Raw genomic sequence first — 19206 nt, 5'->3', positions numbered from 1 at the left:
TATCAGATTCTTATTAGAGACAGAAGGAGAGAGAAGGGGGAGAGGGAGGGAGGAAGGAGGGAGGAAGAAAGAGCGCAAGATTATCCTGTACAGCACAGGGAAATATACACAAGATCTTACGGTAGCTCACAGCGAAACAAATGTGACAATGAATGTATATATGTTCATGTATAACTGAAAAATTGTGCTCTTCACTGGAATTTGACACAACATTGTAAAATGATTATAACTGAATAAAAAAATGTTTAAAAAAGAGCGCAAGAGAGATTTGAGTAAAATAAAAGTTAGCTAGGTGAAATATTTTTGTGTTTACCATCTCGTAAGGAAAAATAACAGTCCTGAATATGAGTTTATGGTTCCACATTGTTAGGCTCAGTTAGTGCTGTATAATCCATATGAAACTGTCAAGAATAATTAAGTCCTAATGAAACATTCTTAGAAAAAATAATGAGAAGTTATTTAATAACAAGATCATTACTTAAATTGCTTTCTAGGGTCTTTCTGAAGTGGTACTGATGTCTCTAAAATCACAGTGTATGATGACTCTTATAATCGGTTCCAAGCCATTTTAACTCTAAGCTGGCTCAAACCTGTTAGTAACTGGGTCAGTTCCTATACCTCCAAGTCACAAACCCAATTTCCCTGTCCAAAGTGACATGAATGACAGAACTCTCATTCAGGCACTGAGATAACTCACCTGGATGCCTGAGGCCTCAAAAATTACATTTTCCTTCAATTACATGGACAGTTCAAGCAAAACTTGACTCATTCCTTGACTTGGAAATTCTTGGTAACTGTGCAGGTCTGGTGCTAATGAGAGAACTTCTGTGGATAGGCTGGAGAAATGTACTAGTTTGAGAGGCACCAGGGAACATTCCTTTCTTTCCATTTAATATGACTTTTAAACATTACAAAAATAATGCATTTCCTATTAAAAGACTAAAACCAGACAGAAATGTATGAAGTGGGAGGACATCTCTTATGCTTTGCTTTCAGTATCCCTGAGTTTCCTCTTCTCAAAAGCAACCAGGCTGCACGTGCTTTTTCCCTTTCTTTTCCTTTCTTTTTTCCCCTCTTTTTATAAGCTCTTCTGTGTGGACACCTGTGTAGTCACACTCATGCAACCGCTTCCCTGCCACACAAATTCTTATTGCTCACCACCTACAAGGGTTAACCCCTTTAGGCTGACACATAACTTTTGAGAAACTGATTAAAGATGTTTTCCCTAGAAAAAAATACATGTGTAAGAAAAACACTTGCATATAACTTCAGGAGGTTCAGGGAACTCCAGAAGCTCAGAGAGTCCATGAACTTTAAAGAATCTCTGTTATAAATGAGTAGAGAAGCTCTCAAAGCCAGAATCCTCAGACTCACACTGTGCTTGACTTTCCTATGACTTGGAAAAGGTGTTATCACTGTTAGTGTCCATTTTGTCCTCCTGTATGTTGGAAATAATTACATCATCTATTATTGACTCCACAAGGATTTTATGAATATCCTTAGGTTCCAAAATTACTGATAAAGGAGATTAAAAAGAACAGGAAGAGAGACCACTTTTAAATCCTTGGAACTACTCTTAGTTTGAGTAGGTCTGATTGTGGGAGACTCAGCTTGCTTTACCAAAGTGCTCTGTGCTCCTTACCCAGTCAAAGATTTATACAACACATGTAGTTTTCTTTCAAGATTAAGATTACAATTTGGCAGGTGGGTGTCCAATTAATTTCTAAAGTCTTTATTATATTTCTATATTTATGAAATATATTGTATTTTAGATATTTGCAACTGTCGGTATTTTAGTTAAACCTCTGACAATAAATGAGTATTTGTTCATTTTACAGAATGACTGTGACTTGGAAAGGGGCCCTGATGAGAAACCAGATGAACATCAGCAGTTCAGTTTAAAGAGAGAGCCCCAAAGGCTTCCATGGTCCAGAAAAGTCTATGAGTTCTACAATACTCCAATTGTCAAGTTCTGGTTTTATACGGTTGGTTTCATTTCAAAAATTATATTTATTCTTTGGGAGGGTTAATTGCTGATGATAACTTTGATAATGATATGCTTGATTTACCAATTTGTGGAAAAAAAGTGAAAATGCCGTAAACCTTTTTTTTTTTTAATGGGAAGACTGACAGAGGACGTAAGAAAGAAGTTTGGAGGGAGGTAAGAAAAGGTTAGGGCAGATCTCTCCTACTTTGGGAGTTAAAGTATAAACATTTTCTTCTTCCTCTTTTTTTTTTTTTTTTTTTTTGAGTATTTCCAGTTAGCACAGCTGGTACTGAGAATTTGTGGAACAATAAAATTAACAATAGTGGTTGTAGAAGTAAGTGATGGGGGTGGATTCTTTTCCCATCTTGGGTAAAAAAAAAATCAGTAGTTGAATCGATTTTTCCTTTGTAGGAATAATGTGTAATATAGACCAAAAAAAATGCAGGTGTTTGTTTTTTGTCTTCAGTAGCATATGCTTATAAATATTTAGAGGGCAATAAAAATTTTAAAAGTTGAATTCTATGAACAAATACTAAATCTATTATGAGTGGTAGAGATACAGAGAAAGCAGTAACTGTACTTTAAATGTACTGAGTACCTTTCACATTTATTTATTAGTGTTTATTTTTCTTTTTTTAATGAAAACTACAAAACATTTTTTTAAATGGAAGTATAGTTGATTTACAATGTTCTGTTAGTTTCTGGTGTATGGCAAAATGATTCAGTTATATTGTTTTTCATATTCTCTTTTCATTATGGCTTATTACAAGATATTGAGTATAGTTCCCTATGCTGTACAGTAGGGTCGTTTATCTACTCTTTTTTTTAAATTGAAGTATAGTCAGTTTATAACGTATCAATCAGTGTTTATTCTTCTAATGCTTATCTATAGTTAAATTGCTCGTGGCCAAGGTTGTGTATTTCTAAAACATTTGAAGTGTGACTATAAAAGGATATTTGTCCAAATGTGTTATATTTCAAAATATCTACTTGCCTAATCACACACTTACTTCATATACTTACTGAATAAGCACGTAGCTCTGAATAATTTTTATCTGTTTTCAAAGACAAAATTTTCCTTCCAATGTTGAGGTTTCATCATTTTTGAGAATGTGCAACAGAAAATCCTAGAGACCCTGATACTAGCTCCAAGAAAATTTTAACCATGGTCACATCGTTGGGTAAAGAGTATTCAAGAATTTCTTTCCTTGGCAATGTCCAGCTTATGAACTCTCAGAGACAGGAGCAAAGCTAAGCAAGTAGAACAACAGCAGCAAAAATAGCTGAGAGGTTGAACAAACTGGCCAGCCTGCCTGCCCACCACAGTGGGCGGTGTTAGCAGAGAGCACGGGCGTTTCAGACTTGGCTGCTGCGCTGCCAGCTTGTGGTGCCTGTGCTTTATGGAAGCAGTGTCTTGTTATAAATGCTATGAGGAAAAAGCAAAAATGTAAACATTTTTGGATATCTTTTTCAGAATTGGAAAGAAACTTTTTGAGTCAGAAGTAATACCTTATTCCAGTATCTACAGTGTTTTAGTGCCTGGCCACCATGAAACCAATGACAACAAGTTTTTAAAATGGTTGCTTCATAGTACAAATAAATTTAAATTATGTCCCTAAGGGGGTCATTAAATGTGTTCACACTTTGAGACATAGACCTAGAGAAGTATAGAATTAATAGAATTTACTTTAACTTTCTTAACATGCTTCTCTACGAAGCTCCTTACTCATAGGCAATACTGATACCCATCACGACTGCCTGAAATACCATGTATTGTATGTAGGATCATATGCGTTAGTCAGAAGTGGTTTCAGCCATTCTCTGTGTAGAACTAAACTTAGAAGAAGACTTATCAAACTTAAGTAGAGCTCAAAAAGATACGAGAAATAGGGATCCGGGTTAAAATAATCTAATTCTTGTAAGAGAATACACACACACACACACACACACACACACACACACACAGAGGCACTTTTCTCTGTATCGATCTGGGGTTTTAATACGTGTTGTTCAGCTAGCATTGTGCGTTGTCTCTGAAGCTATTTAAAGGACTGCACCATCTCATGCATTGTTGGTGATTGTGGAAACTGGTGAAGCCTTTCTGGTGGGCAGTTTAGTAATGTGTCACAATTTTAAATGTGTGTGCCCAGTTATTCTGCCTCTAGGAACCAATCATAAGAAGGTAGGAATGTTAGATAAGGTCACAGAGCTATTAGTCACTGCGCATCTATGTGTATGTGTTTCCCGTGTCTTAATTCTTGGAAGAGACTGGAAATCTAGGTTTAATTATACACAGTAATTAAACAAACATTTCTTGAATGTCTATCGTGGGTCAGTCTGAGTGCTTAAGTGCTATAGATAAAAACATCAACAGTCTTTAATTATAAAGACTCACAGTTGGACAATACTTTTCCACTGACCAGAATATTTTAATCAACATAAAATAAAACTCCTAGCATTAGTAAACATCACAATTTATTATATTTGAGAATAGTCGCCTACCTCTCTTCTGGCATACTTGGGGCACACGTTTTCTGTGTTTCAGCAGAGGGGAAGGTGTGTGAGTCCCTCCTGGCTTGCTGTTAGTCTGACAGGGTCCACAGCAGAATGTGCAGGGTTCTGAAAATTCTGGTCAGGAACCAACAAGATGAGACAGTGCCCCTCTGCATGCATTTGAGAAGAGTGATCTTCATTCCTTCCACAAAATCCTAGATTAGAAAACTGTGGATTCTTGTACTTTCCTTGATACTAGGTCATCAATAATCAGAGGTGGGCCAGTTATATTTTCATGTTACTCATGTTTAAATTCACGTGTGTGTTTCTGGGTCTGCTTGGCATCCTCCACTGTGACTCTCATTCACGTCCAGGGAACATGTGTCCCCCTCACAGATGGCGTATTTGGCGTTCCTCATGCTGTTCACCTACACTGTGTTGGTGGAGATGCAGCCCCAGCCCAGCGTGCAAGAGTGGCTCGTGATCATTTACATCTTCACCAATGCCATTGAGAAAGTCAGGGAGGTGAGTTATCCCTTCTACCTTTGTCTTCTACATGCCTTTGCTGGAGGTGTTCTGGGCTTTGCTGATGAATACAGAGTGGTCAAGGATGGGGGTGAGACAGGTAATGATCCTGATTTGCATGCTATGTGTATGGGAAGGGTATTCGGGGGAATAAAATCTCTGATCTCAATCTTTTATTGTTGCCAGATACTTTCTGCTGGTTGTTGCTCTTTGAAAGCAGTTATTTTCAAGGACGTCTTAGTGTGTTTCTCAGTCCTAGAGTGATGGTATTTGTTGTTATTAGACCCTCCAACTATTTGATTTCCCAGAAGAGGATTTTTTTTTTGTAAGATTGATTTTTTTTAAATAGCCTAACATTACTTGCGTATTATCAGTTTCATTTCACGGAGTGGCTCATAAATGGCCAAAGTTGTGCAATATGTAAATAATTTACTTATAGCTTTTGAAAGTTCCTACTAAACATTTTTGAACATTGAAGCGAAAAATTGCTCTGGGGCAAGTAGTCCAAGAATCAAAACAAAGAAAACTTTTCATTTTTAGTTTGCAATGAGTCATTAAAAAAAAAAAAGAATATTCCTTTGCAGTTGTAACTACAGTCATACAGTTATGACTTACACTGTTTTAGGTATCACTGTATATATGTCTCTAACTCTATTCATTTAGGTACATTGATTTGTCCTAGAGCTAATATGACCAACATTATACACTATGTAAATGTATTCTTAGTAATTACACTTATATTGCCTGCTAGTTACTATTGTGGAGTTTATAGATTGTAGAAAACAATTCAGCAGAAAAACGTTACCCAAATTCTACCGGTTTTTATGCTTCAAGGAAAATAGGTTTACTGTTTCACATTTCAATTTGTCTGATATTCTGTTGCAAGGGTCATTTCTTATAACAGTGAGTTCGAATATCACATTCTGAGTAATTTGTTAACAACTCACTCAATAGCAGTAGTAGGACCAGATTATGGTTCTTTGGTTTCAAACCAGTCTTCTTTGCATGAGTCTGTACACCTCATGAAGTGAAATTGTAGCTATATTCCATTGCAGTATTGAGTTTTAAAATGTCTTAGTGCTTCCCAGTGTTAGTTTAGGATTAATGAAAGCTAGAAAAACTTTTTTCTTTTACATTTCTAGTTGGGTTTTTAAATAGCTGACCAGCACTAACAATGCCATTAAAATACATTTATAGAACTGTTTAAAAAATTCATTTCCCAAAGATAATTTAAGTCTTCAAAATCCCATTGTGATCTGAGGTTTGGCTGGATTCAGATTACTTTTAAATAAACAATTGATGTATTAAAGATCCTATTGATGAGATTTGTGGATTATACCCCATTCTTTAAATATCCCTCTTTCTTTCATCATTTAGGTCTTAATTTCAGAACCTGGGAAGTTTACCCAAAAGGTGAAGGTATGGATTAGTGAGTACTGGAACCTAATAGAAACTCTGGCTATTTGCCTGTTTTCAGTGGGTTTTGGCCTTCGGTGGGGTGACCCTCCTTTCTACACAGCGGGAAGACTAATATACTGCATTGACATCATATTCTGGTTCTCACGGCTCCTGGACTTCTTCGCTGTGAATCAACATGCAGGTCCCTATGTGACCATGATTGCAAAAATGGTGAGTCCAGTCTGCTTGTGTAACCTGGTGTTCTTTTAACAGTTCTACCTAATTTCATGGTTCACATCCAGTAATTTAACTTTTGAAAATTTTTGTACTTCATCACTGCTTTCATTGTAACCATAAACTCACATTTAACAAATTTCGTTGGATAACATATTGGATAGTTGGATACTAGCTTACCATTTTGGTTAAGGCCAGATGATATGACATTGAATTAAATGTGTCTCTGAGCACAATAATTCCTAAGGGCCAGATTTGTGTGAAGCTTCCACTAATAATATTTTCTGCTGAAATATTTATTTATCTTTTTATGTCTCCACCCCCAGCCAAGGCTTAAATAGAAATTACTGTGTGCTATATACTGTGCTATGTACTTTGTATATAATAACTCATTTAATCTTCAAAACAACTTTATGAGATAGGTACTATTATTAGCCACATTTTACATTCAAGGAACCGGAGGTTAGGTAAATTTCCCAAAGGCTGAAGTCGGGGAGCCAGGATTCATATCTGGGCCACCAGCTCTGTCTCCCATCTGAGCTCACTGCAGTTGTGCTAGCCCTGTCCAGCTGGCTTTGCACAGGACCCAAGAAGGACAGTATCTCAAGGTCATCTTTGCTTTTCCTTCTAGAATCCCCACTGTCAGAGAAGGGGCAAGTTCTTGAGAGAGAAAAGTAGTGCTGAAACAAAGAAAGAGGATGGAAAAGGGAGGACCTCCAGGACTCCAACAATAGATTTTTCTTACTTTGTATTTTTCTCTTAGACCAGCAATATTTTCTCTGGTCTTGGTGACACTGGTATTAATTTGGTAGGCTATGCTGAGGTAACCAGTGCCTCTCGTGATTTAGCACAAGTTTATTTCTCCCTAATGTAAAGTTTGATGTGTGCTCATGGGAGCCGTCCTCTACCCAGGGACTCAGAGATCCCAAATTCTTCCATCTTGTGCCATAGCTGTGTCAACATGTGGCTTTTAAGGTTTCCTCTGACAGGGAGTGAGAGGGTTGGAGAAAGTCTAACAGCTTTTAACTGCTCTGGACAGGAAGTGTCTCAAGTCCCTGTTACTCCATAGCCCATTGGCCAGAATAGGTCACGTGGCTCCTGCCTCATGGAAGGAAGGCTAAGAACTGTAGAGAAGCTCAAGGAATACTCAGGGAGTAGGTCTCTGCCCAGTGAACAAATGGGATGAACTTATGTGCATTTAGTAAGTGAAACAAATGATTTAAAAATTATAGTATATGTGCAATATATGCATGTGTATACTATATAAGCTCTATAAACAGTCCTCCATTGTGCATTATAACAGTAAGCCTTACTTTTTTTTCTCTTTTTAAAAAAATTTTTTTGGAGGGGGCAGGTAATTAGGTTTATTTATTTATTTATCATTTTTTTAAGGGGAGGTACTGGGGATTGAACCCAGGACCTCATGCATGCTAAGGACATACTACCATCTTGCTATACCTTCCCCCTAGTAAGGCTGACTTTTAATACAAAGACCAAGTGCATGAGAGTTAATGAGCCACTGGATTTAACAAACATCATTATACAGTTGCTTTCGCATCTTTTTTTTTTTTTTTTTTTTTTTAGTTCTTCATCTCATCAAAGTGTTCAGTAGCTTGGAGTTCTTCAGCAGATTCTTGGCCTGATCAGTTTCTCAGACTCTAATTAATCTTGAAGAGAATCCTGGGAAATAAGATTCCATTTTACTACTTTAAATATCCCTAATTTTTTTTCTTTTCCTAACCTCTGGTCCAACTGGTGAAAAGTTGCATATTAGCTAATTAAAAGTTGTTTGTATGTCGTCACGTCTTAAAAAAAGAAGGGGAAGTGGATACAGCTCAGTGGTAGAGCACACGCTTAGCATGCACAAGGTTCTGGGTTCAATCCCCAGTACCTCTATTGAAAAAAAAAAAAAAGCACAGATTCTCTACTGTTAGCACATTGATATTACTCCATAGACTGCATTGACGTGAAACACATACTGTGCAGAGGAAAGAAAATCTTTTAGCCAAAGGAAATCCAGCTCTTCATGGACTAGGCATTTCAATCAATGACTAGACAGTCTTACTATTTACTGGCAGGTATAATTATGGTGGCCGCAGGAGTTTGATTTGTTTTACGTTTCTAATCTGTGATGAAATTCTGGCTGTGCTGTGCTTTCCTGCAGACAGCAAACATGTTCTACATTGTGATCATTATGGCCATAGTCCTGCTGAGCTTCGGGGTAGCTCGCAAGGCCATCCTCTCGCCAAAGGAGCCCCCGTCGTGGAGCCTCGCTCGCGATATCGTGTTTGAGCCGTACTGGATGATATACGGAGAAGTCTATGCGTCGGAGATCGATGGTAAGTAGAGGGTTCCGCCGTCACGCGGAAATGGAACCCCTGGAAAACAATCATCTGAATCTTAAAAATGTCAAGCATGTGTGGTATTCTGCTCAGTTAATGTCCTAAATATATTTGTCTAGAGTCGTAGGACTGTGATTCGTCTTATCTCACTCTTTTAAATTCTTTATTTGTAGTTTGTTCAAGCCAGCCATCCTGCCCTCCTGGCTCTTTTCTTACTCCATTCCTGCAAGCCGTCTACCTCTTCGTGCAGTATATCATCATGGTGAACCTGTTGATTGCTTTCTTCAAGTAGGTTATTTTACTCAAATACGGTTATTTTGTTTAAATCAAAATGGGGGCAGAGATTTTGAAAGACTCACATGTATTTCGAGGATGTGACTTTTGTTTTTTGTGTGTTGGATGTTTTACTACTATGGTTTTAAATTATGGACATGGAACTCCTGGTGGGAAGGCAGCAGAGTCTGAGAAGAGAAAAAAATAGGGAGTTAGTGTACTAAATAAATAAACACGGAGAGTGTAAGAAACGCAGAATGACGGGAGATCACACATTGTGATTAAGCCACAATTTGGAATCACGGAGAGTAACAGTTGATGACATTGGAAGCTGGCTAAGGAGCCTTTGGTAATTTTTCTTTCCTTGGCCCTCAGTATACCCCATTCCCTGTCTTCTGCTGTCCCACTCTTCACTTCTTCTCAGTCCCTTTTCTGGACCATCTTCTTCTCTTCAGCCTTTTAACACTGGAGCGTCCCTGAGCCCAGACCTTGCTCGTCCTTTGTTGGTGCTTCGTTTGGTGGTCTTGTTCAGTTTCCTGTATGCATGTGTATACTGTATCTTCAGCCTGGATCTCCCTCTCCTGCAGAGCCAACTTCCCTGTTCCATTATTAGTCACATGTATGGCAGATTTCTCAACTTTTAAGTGTCCAAATGCTCGACCTCCCTTCTTTCCCAGCATATACTTATTCTACTTGTAGTCTTTCCCAAGTCTGTATGAACACAAGTTTCTGTCAAAGCTTCATCTTTCCCATTGTTCAGACCGAAAGCCTTGGAGTCATACTTCTGCCTCTAAGCTGTCAGGAATACCTGTTGACTCTACCTGACTCTACCTTCAAATAGATTCAAATAGGTCATCAATCCAACCACCTCTCACCACCCCACTGCTGCTACCACAGAACCTCCTGATTTATTTCTCTGCTTCTATCTTTGGCCCCTATATTCTGTTCTCAACACAGTAGCCCTAATGGCACTTAATTTTTTCTAATTGAAGTATATAGTCAGTGACAATGTGTCAATTTCTGGTGTACAGCATAATGTTTCAGTCATACATATACATACATATATTCTTTTTCACATTGTTTTTCATTCTAGGTTACTACAAGATATTGAATATAGTTCCTTGTGCTACACAGACATTTGTTTTTTTAATCTTTTACAAATAGCAGTTATTTTTTGCAAATCTTGAACTCCCAGTTTATCCCTTCCCACCTCTTTTCCCCTCAGTAACCATAAGTTTGTTTACTATGTCTGCAAGTCTGTTTCTGTTTTGTAGATAAGTTTATTAGACATTTAAAATTTTTAATTAATTAATTAATCAATCTATTCCCTAACGACCCTTTAAAAATATAAGTCAGATGATGTCACTCATCTGATCCAAACGCTTCAGTGGTTCCCCATTTCCTTCTGGGTAAAAGCTAAAGTTTCTACGATGTCCTGGAGAGCCCCACCTGATTTGGCTTCCCTGCTACTTCTCTAGTCACCCATCACATTTCTCTTGCCCTAATCCATTCTTTTTCAGCCGCAGTGGCCCCACATGTGTTCTCAAACAACATAGGGGTGTTTGCAGTTACTATTCCCTCTGCCTGGAGTGTTCTTCTCCCAGATGTCATTGTGGCCCATCCCCTCACCTCCTTCCAGTCTTTCTCAAATGTCCCCTCTTTAATTAGCCCTGAACTCAAGTCTGTTATTTAAAAGTGCAGCCTCCTTTCCTTTGGCCAACTCCTTGGCATGGCTGGTCCTCCTTACTCTTCTTTCTTTATACTACCCACTTATGTAATATATACAAATATATTTTATAATTTGTTTATATATTGTGGGCTTTTTTTTTTTCCTATTTATCTATCTCTTATCCTGGAATATAAACTCCACAAGAACAAATTTTGGGGATTTTGTCTGTTTGTTTTGCTCATGAATTTATCTCAAGCACTGTAAAGAGTGCTTGGCACGTATTTGTTTAATGGATGAAAATAATCAAGTGATGGGTAGAAACTAGTATTTTCTGAATGCCTCTTTTATGCCAGGCAGGGTACTAGGTATTTCATTCACTGACTGTCTCACTGCATAGAGAAGGGTAATAAAGGGGAAATCAATGCATAGAATTTAAGAAAGAAAATAGGACAAAGGTTGGAGGCAGGCAAAATAAATCAGAATACTTAAAAAGAAATGAATTGTTGCACATATATGGGGAAGACATACCTTTTTTCTTGTTACCTGATTATATGACAGCTATCAATTCCCTTTAACCTCACCATTTTACAAACTTACAGCATTTGCTGGTGTTTAGTTATTACAGCTTTTTTTTTTTTTGATATTTCAAATAACATTAAGAGTGGGTATGAAATTTTTGTTTCTCAAAAACAGCAGGTATCAAAAGAGAGGTTGAGGAATCCTCACATAGGCGTCTTATCACTGAGAGGAACACATGGAGGGCCACACAAGCTGAGCAACCCCAGATCTGACTACTTGTCCAAGGGCCCCCTTTCCAGGTTCTTTATACCAATGATTACAAAGAACCTGAACTACACTGTGGAGATCGCCCCCTGCTGGTGGGAAGGCTGTACTCACACTTGGTCTGGCAGTAGCATTTAATCTTGGTGGTTCTCAACCCTGATTGTGCAGAATTACCCGGAAGACTCGCCAAGACACAGATTACTAATTTGGTAGTTCTGGGCTAGGGCCCAAGAACTTGCATTTCTGACACGTTCTCAGGTGATGCCTGTGCTGCTGGCTCAGTGACCACACTTTGAGAATACTGTTAAGCCCAGTCATCTATGTTTCCTTCATCTGTTTTATGGACTCTGAAACTTGGCCCCTTCACTTATCCTAAACTGGCTTCCTCTGGGATAGTTCAGGTTCCTTCTCTTTATCCTAACTCCAGTTTGGGGTTGCCTGTACTTTTATTTGCCAAATTTGGCTGCCCTTCTCAAGTACTTGTCTGCCATCTTTCTCTAAAGAGACTAAATTACATATTAGCCTAAGCAAAATGTTAACATGGATGGTCCATTGTGCCTTCCCCACCCATATCATGTTATAGACTTAAAGTCAAGTGAAGGATGATGTTGTTTCAGAATTTGTACCATCCACCACAACTTCCATCACATGTTCCGTAATATTGACACATTTACTGCACTGTCTGCATATCATAATTGATGTAATTGAGGCCACTGAAAGAAGTTACTTCTGCAAGATTAATCTTAATAATTTATCTAGCTTCTGAATCAAAGCTCTGCTTATTGATTTTAGAATGAATTGATTCTTCTTCCCTGTCTCTTCTTCATTAATATTCTTTTGTTTGAATGTTTTAACTAGGATTATTCTAGCAGTCTTCACATTTGATATTAAGAGAATCTCTTCATAAGGTTGATGCTGTAGAGGAACATGAAAGCTGTTTACCATGAATGATGAATTATGGACTGAAAAGATTTTCTTATATGAGAAGAGAGGGTGAATCAAGAATAGTGTTACGTTCCAGTGGACAGTTTCTGTTTATTACATTTAAAATGTTAGCATTTTTCTCCCCTCTGATTGTAATTTCTACCTTTTTCTTATTCTGATCAGCATATTTTCTTGTAGGAGGTGATTAATGTATGTTGTTTGGTGGAAAAAGAATGATCAATGAAATGGATCTTGTTTTTATTGGCTAACTGTGGTCATGTCAGGTCAACCAATCATAAAAGTTGGAAAATAAAGCAAGGATCTAACTGTTATGTTTCTGGACTCCATATTAAAACATTGTCCCCCTCTTACTACAACCTACAGTAACGTTTACATGGATATGAAATCCATCTCAAATAACCTGTGGAAATACAATCGCTACCGCTACATCATGACCTACCACGAGAAGCCTTGGCTGCCCCCACCTTTTATCCTGCTGAGTCACGTGGGTCTCCTCCTTCGCCGTCTTTGCCATCGCCAAGCTCCAAATGACCAAGAAGAGGGTGATGTTGGATTAAGTAAGTTCTCATTGGTGGGGCAGGAGGAAGAGAGTAAAGAGTGGAGCTCCAAGGTGAAGACACCTGGAACATTGTCGCTTAAATTCAGGGCACGGGACGGAAGGTTCTGGGAGTAAACTGACAAGAGAGTATCAACTGAGGACCTGAGTCGAAGTAAATACATTGATCTCAGTATGTGATTGTAGTACCTTTTGCTAAGAGGAACTGATACTTAGAAAGAAATAGCTAGGAACAGAATCTCTGCTTGAATGTGTAAAGGCTTTATGTCACCTTGAAAAATCCATGTTTTCTTTACTTACCTGGGAAGTGGTCAGAATGACCCCTAGAGAGTAGTCACAGCAACCTATACCTACTTCCTCGTTGAAGATGGACTCCAAATAGAAAGGGTACGGACGGTCTTGTGGACCAAGGGAAACAGATAAACCAGACTTCGCTTGGTTTACTCACTGCAGTCACAGCTCTCTGGTTCTCTAATCTACTGAGTGTGGAGGTGATTCTTTATGGATGTTTCATATTTTCAAGAGCTACAACTCAGGATGGAAAAAATGTGGAGTCTCTCTCTCTCTCTCTCTCTCTTTTTTTTTTGGCAAAGCTTAACTCTATGTATTTTGAGATTTTCCTAGTTCATTTTGCTCATCCATATCCTGATTGCATGATATGACTGTCATACTAAACGTCATAAGAGAACATTCCTTCTGTGGTTTACAAATCTCTTGTGGTTCATCTCAAGCAATTCTACAGTTGGTTCTAGGCCCATTCCTAGATGATTCCTAGATAGAAAGGAAATGGGCGGCATAAATCCACACTCCTTTATCTCGATCCCTAAATCTAAAATACCTCTGAAAATGTAAAGTCCTTTTCTTCAGAAGTTGTAGGAAGACTCATTTGGACAGAAGAGGCTAATGGGACTAATGTGAAGCCATTTATCCTCTTTATCCCTTGTGGTAAGAATATTCACTGATTTTGCTGTAGAAATAATGTGTCTGATTTCAGGGTACTGCCCTAGCTCTAACCAGGGGTTTTTCTTCATTTATGGCATATGCACTGTATTAATTTTCCAGAACTAGAAAGGAAAACTTCTGAATTCTAAAACGGAACTGGTTCCAGGAGTTTCAGATAAGGGATTGTGGACTATTTACACATTTCAATGGGCCCTTAGGAGGACAGGTGCTGTCACGAGGTTGATGGGTGACACGCTTCTGCTCCTGCTGAGAGTTGGCTCTGAGAAGTATTTTTCTCCTCTTGATCACTTTGATGACTTATTTTTCTTTTCCATTTCTTTCCCCCAAGAGATTTAGCTTTTATGAGGAAGTCAGAGCACAATTGATGTTAATTTAAAGCCTTGTAATTATATTTTAATTTTTAGGTTTCTGATAGCTTGCCATCCCAGAACGATTGTAATCTATCAGGAGAGTGTGGAACCACTTGAGAGATCCTGGAATTAACTAGGATTTGGCCAGCTTTTCTAGCATCATAGCAAAGAAACTTTCCTGGCCTTACTTTGATCTGGGCTTATGAGATGATTCTGGTATAAAAATCAAAGACATGTTCTGATAGATAGAGGTGCATTCACCTGAAGCTCTGGAAAACTCTTGAATTTTTGTGAGATTGCTTCTGATCCCCAGTATTGAGGATCAGGATGGGTGCACATGGGGCAGCAGTGCCACCTGGTGGGCAGTCGCAAGAACGCACCACGTTCTGCAAGCTGCACCTGTGTCTGGAATTGCTCTGTGGGTTGTTTGCTCTCAGGAATCCAGAGAAGGCTTAAATCATGACAGTTCGGAAGTTCCTTGCTCATAGAAGACCCTTAATGCAGACATATAGGGTTGAGTTGGGGTGAGGGGATACTGGATTTTTTTTTTTTTGTATATGAAGGATTCTTCCACACCATAAAAACCATAAAACATTGTACTCTTGATTTGTGAACACATTTTATGGCTGAATTTTTTTAAGCCATCTTTTTCAATTTTAAATTAGTATTTTTATCTCTCATTTTATTGGAAAACCAAAGAACACTTGCATTTCTAATAAATTCTGTGGAACTCTAATGGTTCTTTTTTCCCCCCAATTTAGGTGAAATGATCAAAGGAAGAGAACATTCCAGTTCTACCCTTTTTGCAACTACATTTTTATATTTAATAAGTATTAGAAACTTGCTCAAAAAATAGTCTTTTTCTGTTAGATCAGAGTTAGAGCCAAGGTGGTAGACCAAATGTGATTGCTAAAGTTTAACATGGAATTGCATTAGCGTCATAACATCATGAAATAATACGTCCTTTAATGAATTATAACTGTCAAAAAAGATGTAGAGCCTTGATTGGCTATTGACTGGTAATATCTTTTTTTCAACAGAAAAACTTTGGATATACAAACTCAGTGTATATATAAACTCAGTGCAACAAGATGAAACTTTCTTTTACTTACTGGACTCATTTCAACAGACTGGCTTCTTCTAACCTTGATTGTAACTTGTAGGTTACTTACTATTATTTTATTTCATAGTTTTTGACACAAAGTGGAAGAAAAGTCATTCATACACTGTATCAGTTTCCTGTGGAGGGTGAATAATGATTCTTTTTATGTACTATACTTATTTCCACAGAACTCTACCTGAGTACAGAGGATCTGAAAAAACTTCATGATTTTGAAGAACAGTGTGTGGAGAATTACTTCCACGAGAAGATGGAAGGTCTGAACTGTAGTTATGAGGAACAAATCCGAATGACAACAGAAAGGTAAAAGTTATACATGTGTTTTCACCCCCTAAACTGCTACCTAAACCCAATTTTACTAGAATGTGTGAAAAGAAGTAAAACTACTTTCAAAACCCAGAGGTTTTGATTCTCTGAAATTTTCTCTAGTAGCGTGTAATATTCATGTAACCAGTGCACATTTCTTCAGCATCTATTATGTTCCAGGCAGTCTTCTAAGTTACTGGAGATAAATGGTAAATAAGAGACCAGGGGCCCTTCCTGCATAGAATTTACATTCTGGTATATGCATGTAGAGGGGCGAGGTGGGTGGAAGACAAAAAAAAGTATGTAATTGAATGTCAGACAGTAAAAGATCAATGAGAGGAAGAAGTAGTATAAGGAAATAGAGAACAATGATGGCGAAGGGTCTGCTGGAGTTGGGGGTTGTGTTGGACTGTTTTTGGAGCCTGGCCCAGGAAGGATGCTCTGAAACATTTGAGGAGGAGAGATCTGAGGGAGGTGGGGTGGCACACCTGGCCAAAGGAGCAACAAACACGGATATAGGTGTGTCCAGGGGCAGTAGGTAGGTCCAGAGGAGGTCAAGTGCAGGGGCTCACCCTGAGTGGTGCCAACACCTGTATGATGGACTAAAAAGACTAAAAAGTATTGATCAGAAGAGCGTAAGAAAAACGAAGAGAAGAGCGTATTGTTCTAATGTTAGTATCTATGCTGCCGAAGCGAGAACAGAAGACAGTATCATGAGTCAAGTGAATACAGAGTAAAACTTGAGAACCAGATATTTACAAACAAGTAATTCAATAATAATAGTAGTAGTAGTGAACATTAACACCAGTAGTCGTCCTATGCTGTTACATTTATCTTGAATTTTTTTCTTGGCATTTGAGTAGAGAAGGATTAGACGTTAGATGAATATGTAACTTCTGAAAAATATTCTAGATGCTTTCACGGGCTCTAGAATTTGATCATGAAGCTCCAAGTAAACTTCAAAACACAAGCAGTCGATTTTCCTTCTGGATAGAGCCACCTCCCTGTCCCTCTTTGTACGTGGTTGTCCTTGTTGAGGTCATCCTGGGGAGCTCGTAAGTGGGTGTGGGAGGGAGGGAAGGAAGAAGATTCTCCTGAGGTAACTGAGCAGTAGTTTGAAGACAGAGGGAAAGGAGATTAGGAGGATGTTTGCATGTTTGCTTGCTTCTGAAGAAGAGATCACCTGTATCCTTCTAGAGTTAAGTGAATTGCCATAGTAGAAAAAGAGAACACATGAAGGCTGTTTTATATCTTATTTTCTCTGTTTGGAACACTGGCTTCTTTTTGTCCCTAGTACTGTAAGCCAGTGTTTCCCTCTCTCTGTTCTGTGGAGTAAGACGTTAACTGGGTACTTTTTCATAGTAAACGTGTTTGGTGCATGAAATTTGGGAAATGCTACATCTGAAAAAAAGGTTTAAAGACTTTATCACAATGGGCATTGTGACTCAGGAGAGTTATAGCTTGCACAGGTCCTATCATTTTGCCTCGAAACCTTATGGGGAAACATTTGTGAGCAACTCCCAGCATGAAAGATGCTGATGTAATTCATTTAGTGCTTCACGGGACCCTAGGACCCTGGTAGGACCTGCCTGGATCCCTGATGAGTTGCTGAGAGATGCTGGAGTGCTGTGCTTAATGCCGTTGACCATGGAGTCACACTCTGCATTTGAAACCTCACTCTGTCACTGACCATGTGATTGGCCATGTGACCTCTTTTAATGCAGGGGGCAGTAATGCCCATCTTATAGGGGAGTCACGTGGATTAAATAAAATAATGTAGAGCCTTTGTAAACTGCCTGGCACATAATGAGCACCCAGTGAATATTATGATTATTATGATGATTATAATTATACCTGCTATAATTGCACTTAAAAAATCTGGTCCAGAGGCCCACAATGGAATAATAACCATACTGGTCCCCCCACTCCCAACCCTCAAGCCTAGCACAGAGAATCCTAAAATGATAAGAATTTATTTTACGTGTCAGAATGACTGAAAGGTTAGATTAAATTAATGTAGTTGGTGGTTGAGGAATATAATTAAAAGATGTTTCATAGGACATTGAGCTTTAGAAAATAAGTGTCTATAAAAGCAAGAGGACCTGATTCGAGGGTGACCAGGTTATTTGTCTAACAGTCTCTATTGTAGCATGTTACCTGTCACTGTGAATAGTTACTGGTGTCTATTGTATCCATTCGATGTGACTGCTGCTAATGGAACTTAATGAGTCTCCATTACTGCTGTTCGGGCTGCACTGTTGTTGAATTAGATGAAACAGTGCACTAGATGCAGAGGCTCTAATTAAGCACATTTTGAAGGGATTATACATACTTTGTGCTCTTTTCCTCATCATCCTTGCCAAGACTAGTTTTGCAGATTCCAGAAGGTCAGGAAGCCTTTATTAAGCCTCTGTTGAGTTACAGAAGTTGAGTAGTATAGCAGAAGCAAGAAAGAGAGGGTTCCACCCACATAGGCAATAATAAAAATGGCAAACACCACCCTCTTTATTCTTTAATTCCTATCTGCAGAGCTTCCAGAAGGAAGTAGAAGATTTCTCAATCCACGGGACTTGAGATATGTTCTAGAGAGGGGGTGTCTAACACTATTTTGGGAAGTGCTTGCTACAGTAAAATACTAAACTCTTCATGGTATAATCACTGCTTTTCCCAGCCCCCAAATAAGACTGGGAATAATTTTTTATTTCTGCATGTGGTCATACCAGCCATGAAACTGTGGTTAGATTCCCTTCCTTGCTATTTTTCACTTTTTCATGTTTACCAAAGATTTTCATTTTGAGAAATTGGAATCTCTACTCCCTCCTCCAAATAAAACAGTGAAACAGGGGAAGGAAAGAAAGGGAAAAGTAAAATGTCATGAGCCAGAGCCCACTGTGAAAATTTTGGTCTTTTTCTATTTAGTCTATCTGGTCGTCTTCTATATATTTTTAGTTAAAATTATACAAGTTTGTGTTTTGTCCCCCTACCCTCCTTACACATCAAAAATGTTTCTTCACATACTTAAGCATTCTTTGTAAACATATTTTAATTTTTATTGTTTCTTGACTTGCAAAGTTTTTATACCAAATTTAAAAGCATATAAGGCAGAACGTAGCAGACATCCATATCCCAACCTCTGCTACCAGAATCAGACAAAAATTACTATCAACAATATAAATATGATTTATAATGACTGTGTAATATTCTGTCTTCTGATGTAATGGTATTTGTCTCCCTTAGCTTAGTAAAATTACTGCCTCTTTGT

At 38.3% G+C, this 19206-nt stretch overlaps 1 protein-coding gene across 1 annotated transcript in view; it reads left to right on the top strand.

Annotated features, from left to right (window-relative positions):
- The window catches only part of TRPM6 (transient receptor potential cation channel subfamily M member 6), a 122204-nt gene that overhangs the window by 69380 nt on the left and 33618 nt on the right, over positions 1–19206 (top strand). Inside the window, 7 exon segments of the mRNA XM_032477857.1 lie at positions 1839–1985; positions 4877–5005; positions 6383–6634; positions 8802–8976; positions 9153–9267; positions 13013–13206; positions 15809–15941. Of these exon segments, the coding sequence (XP_032333748.1) occupies positions 1839–1985; positions 4877–5005; positions 6383–6634; positions 8802–8976; positions 9153–9267; positions 13013–13206; positions 15809–15941 (1145 nt within the window).

Source organism: Camelus ferus, chromosome 4, assembly GCF_009834535.1.
Source record: "Camelus ferus isolate YT-003-E chromosome 4, BCGSAC_Cfer_1.0, whole genome shotgun sequence".
Taxonomy (NCBI): Eukaryota; Metazoa; Chordata; class Mammalia; order Artiodactyla; family Camelidae; genus Camelus; species Camelus ferus.
This window is presented reverse-complemented; position numbering and strand designations above follow the sequence as displayed.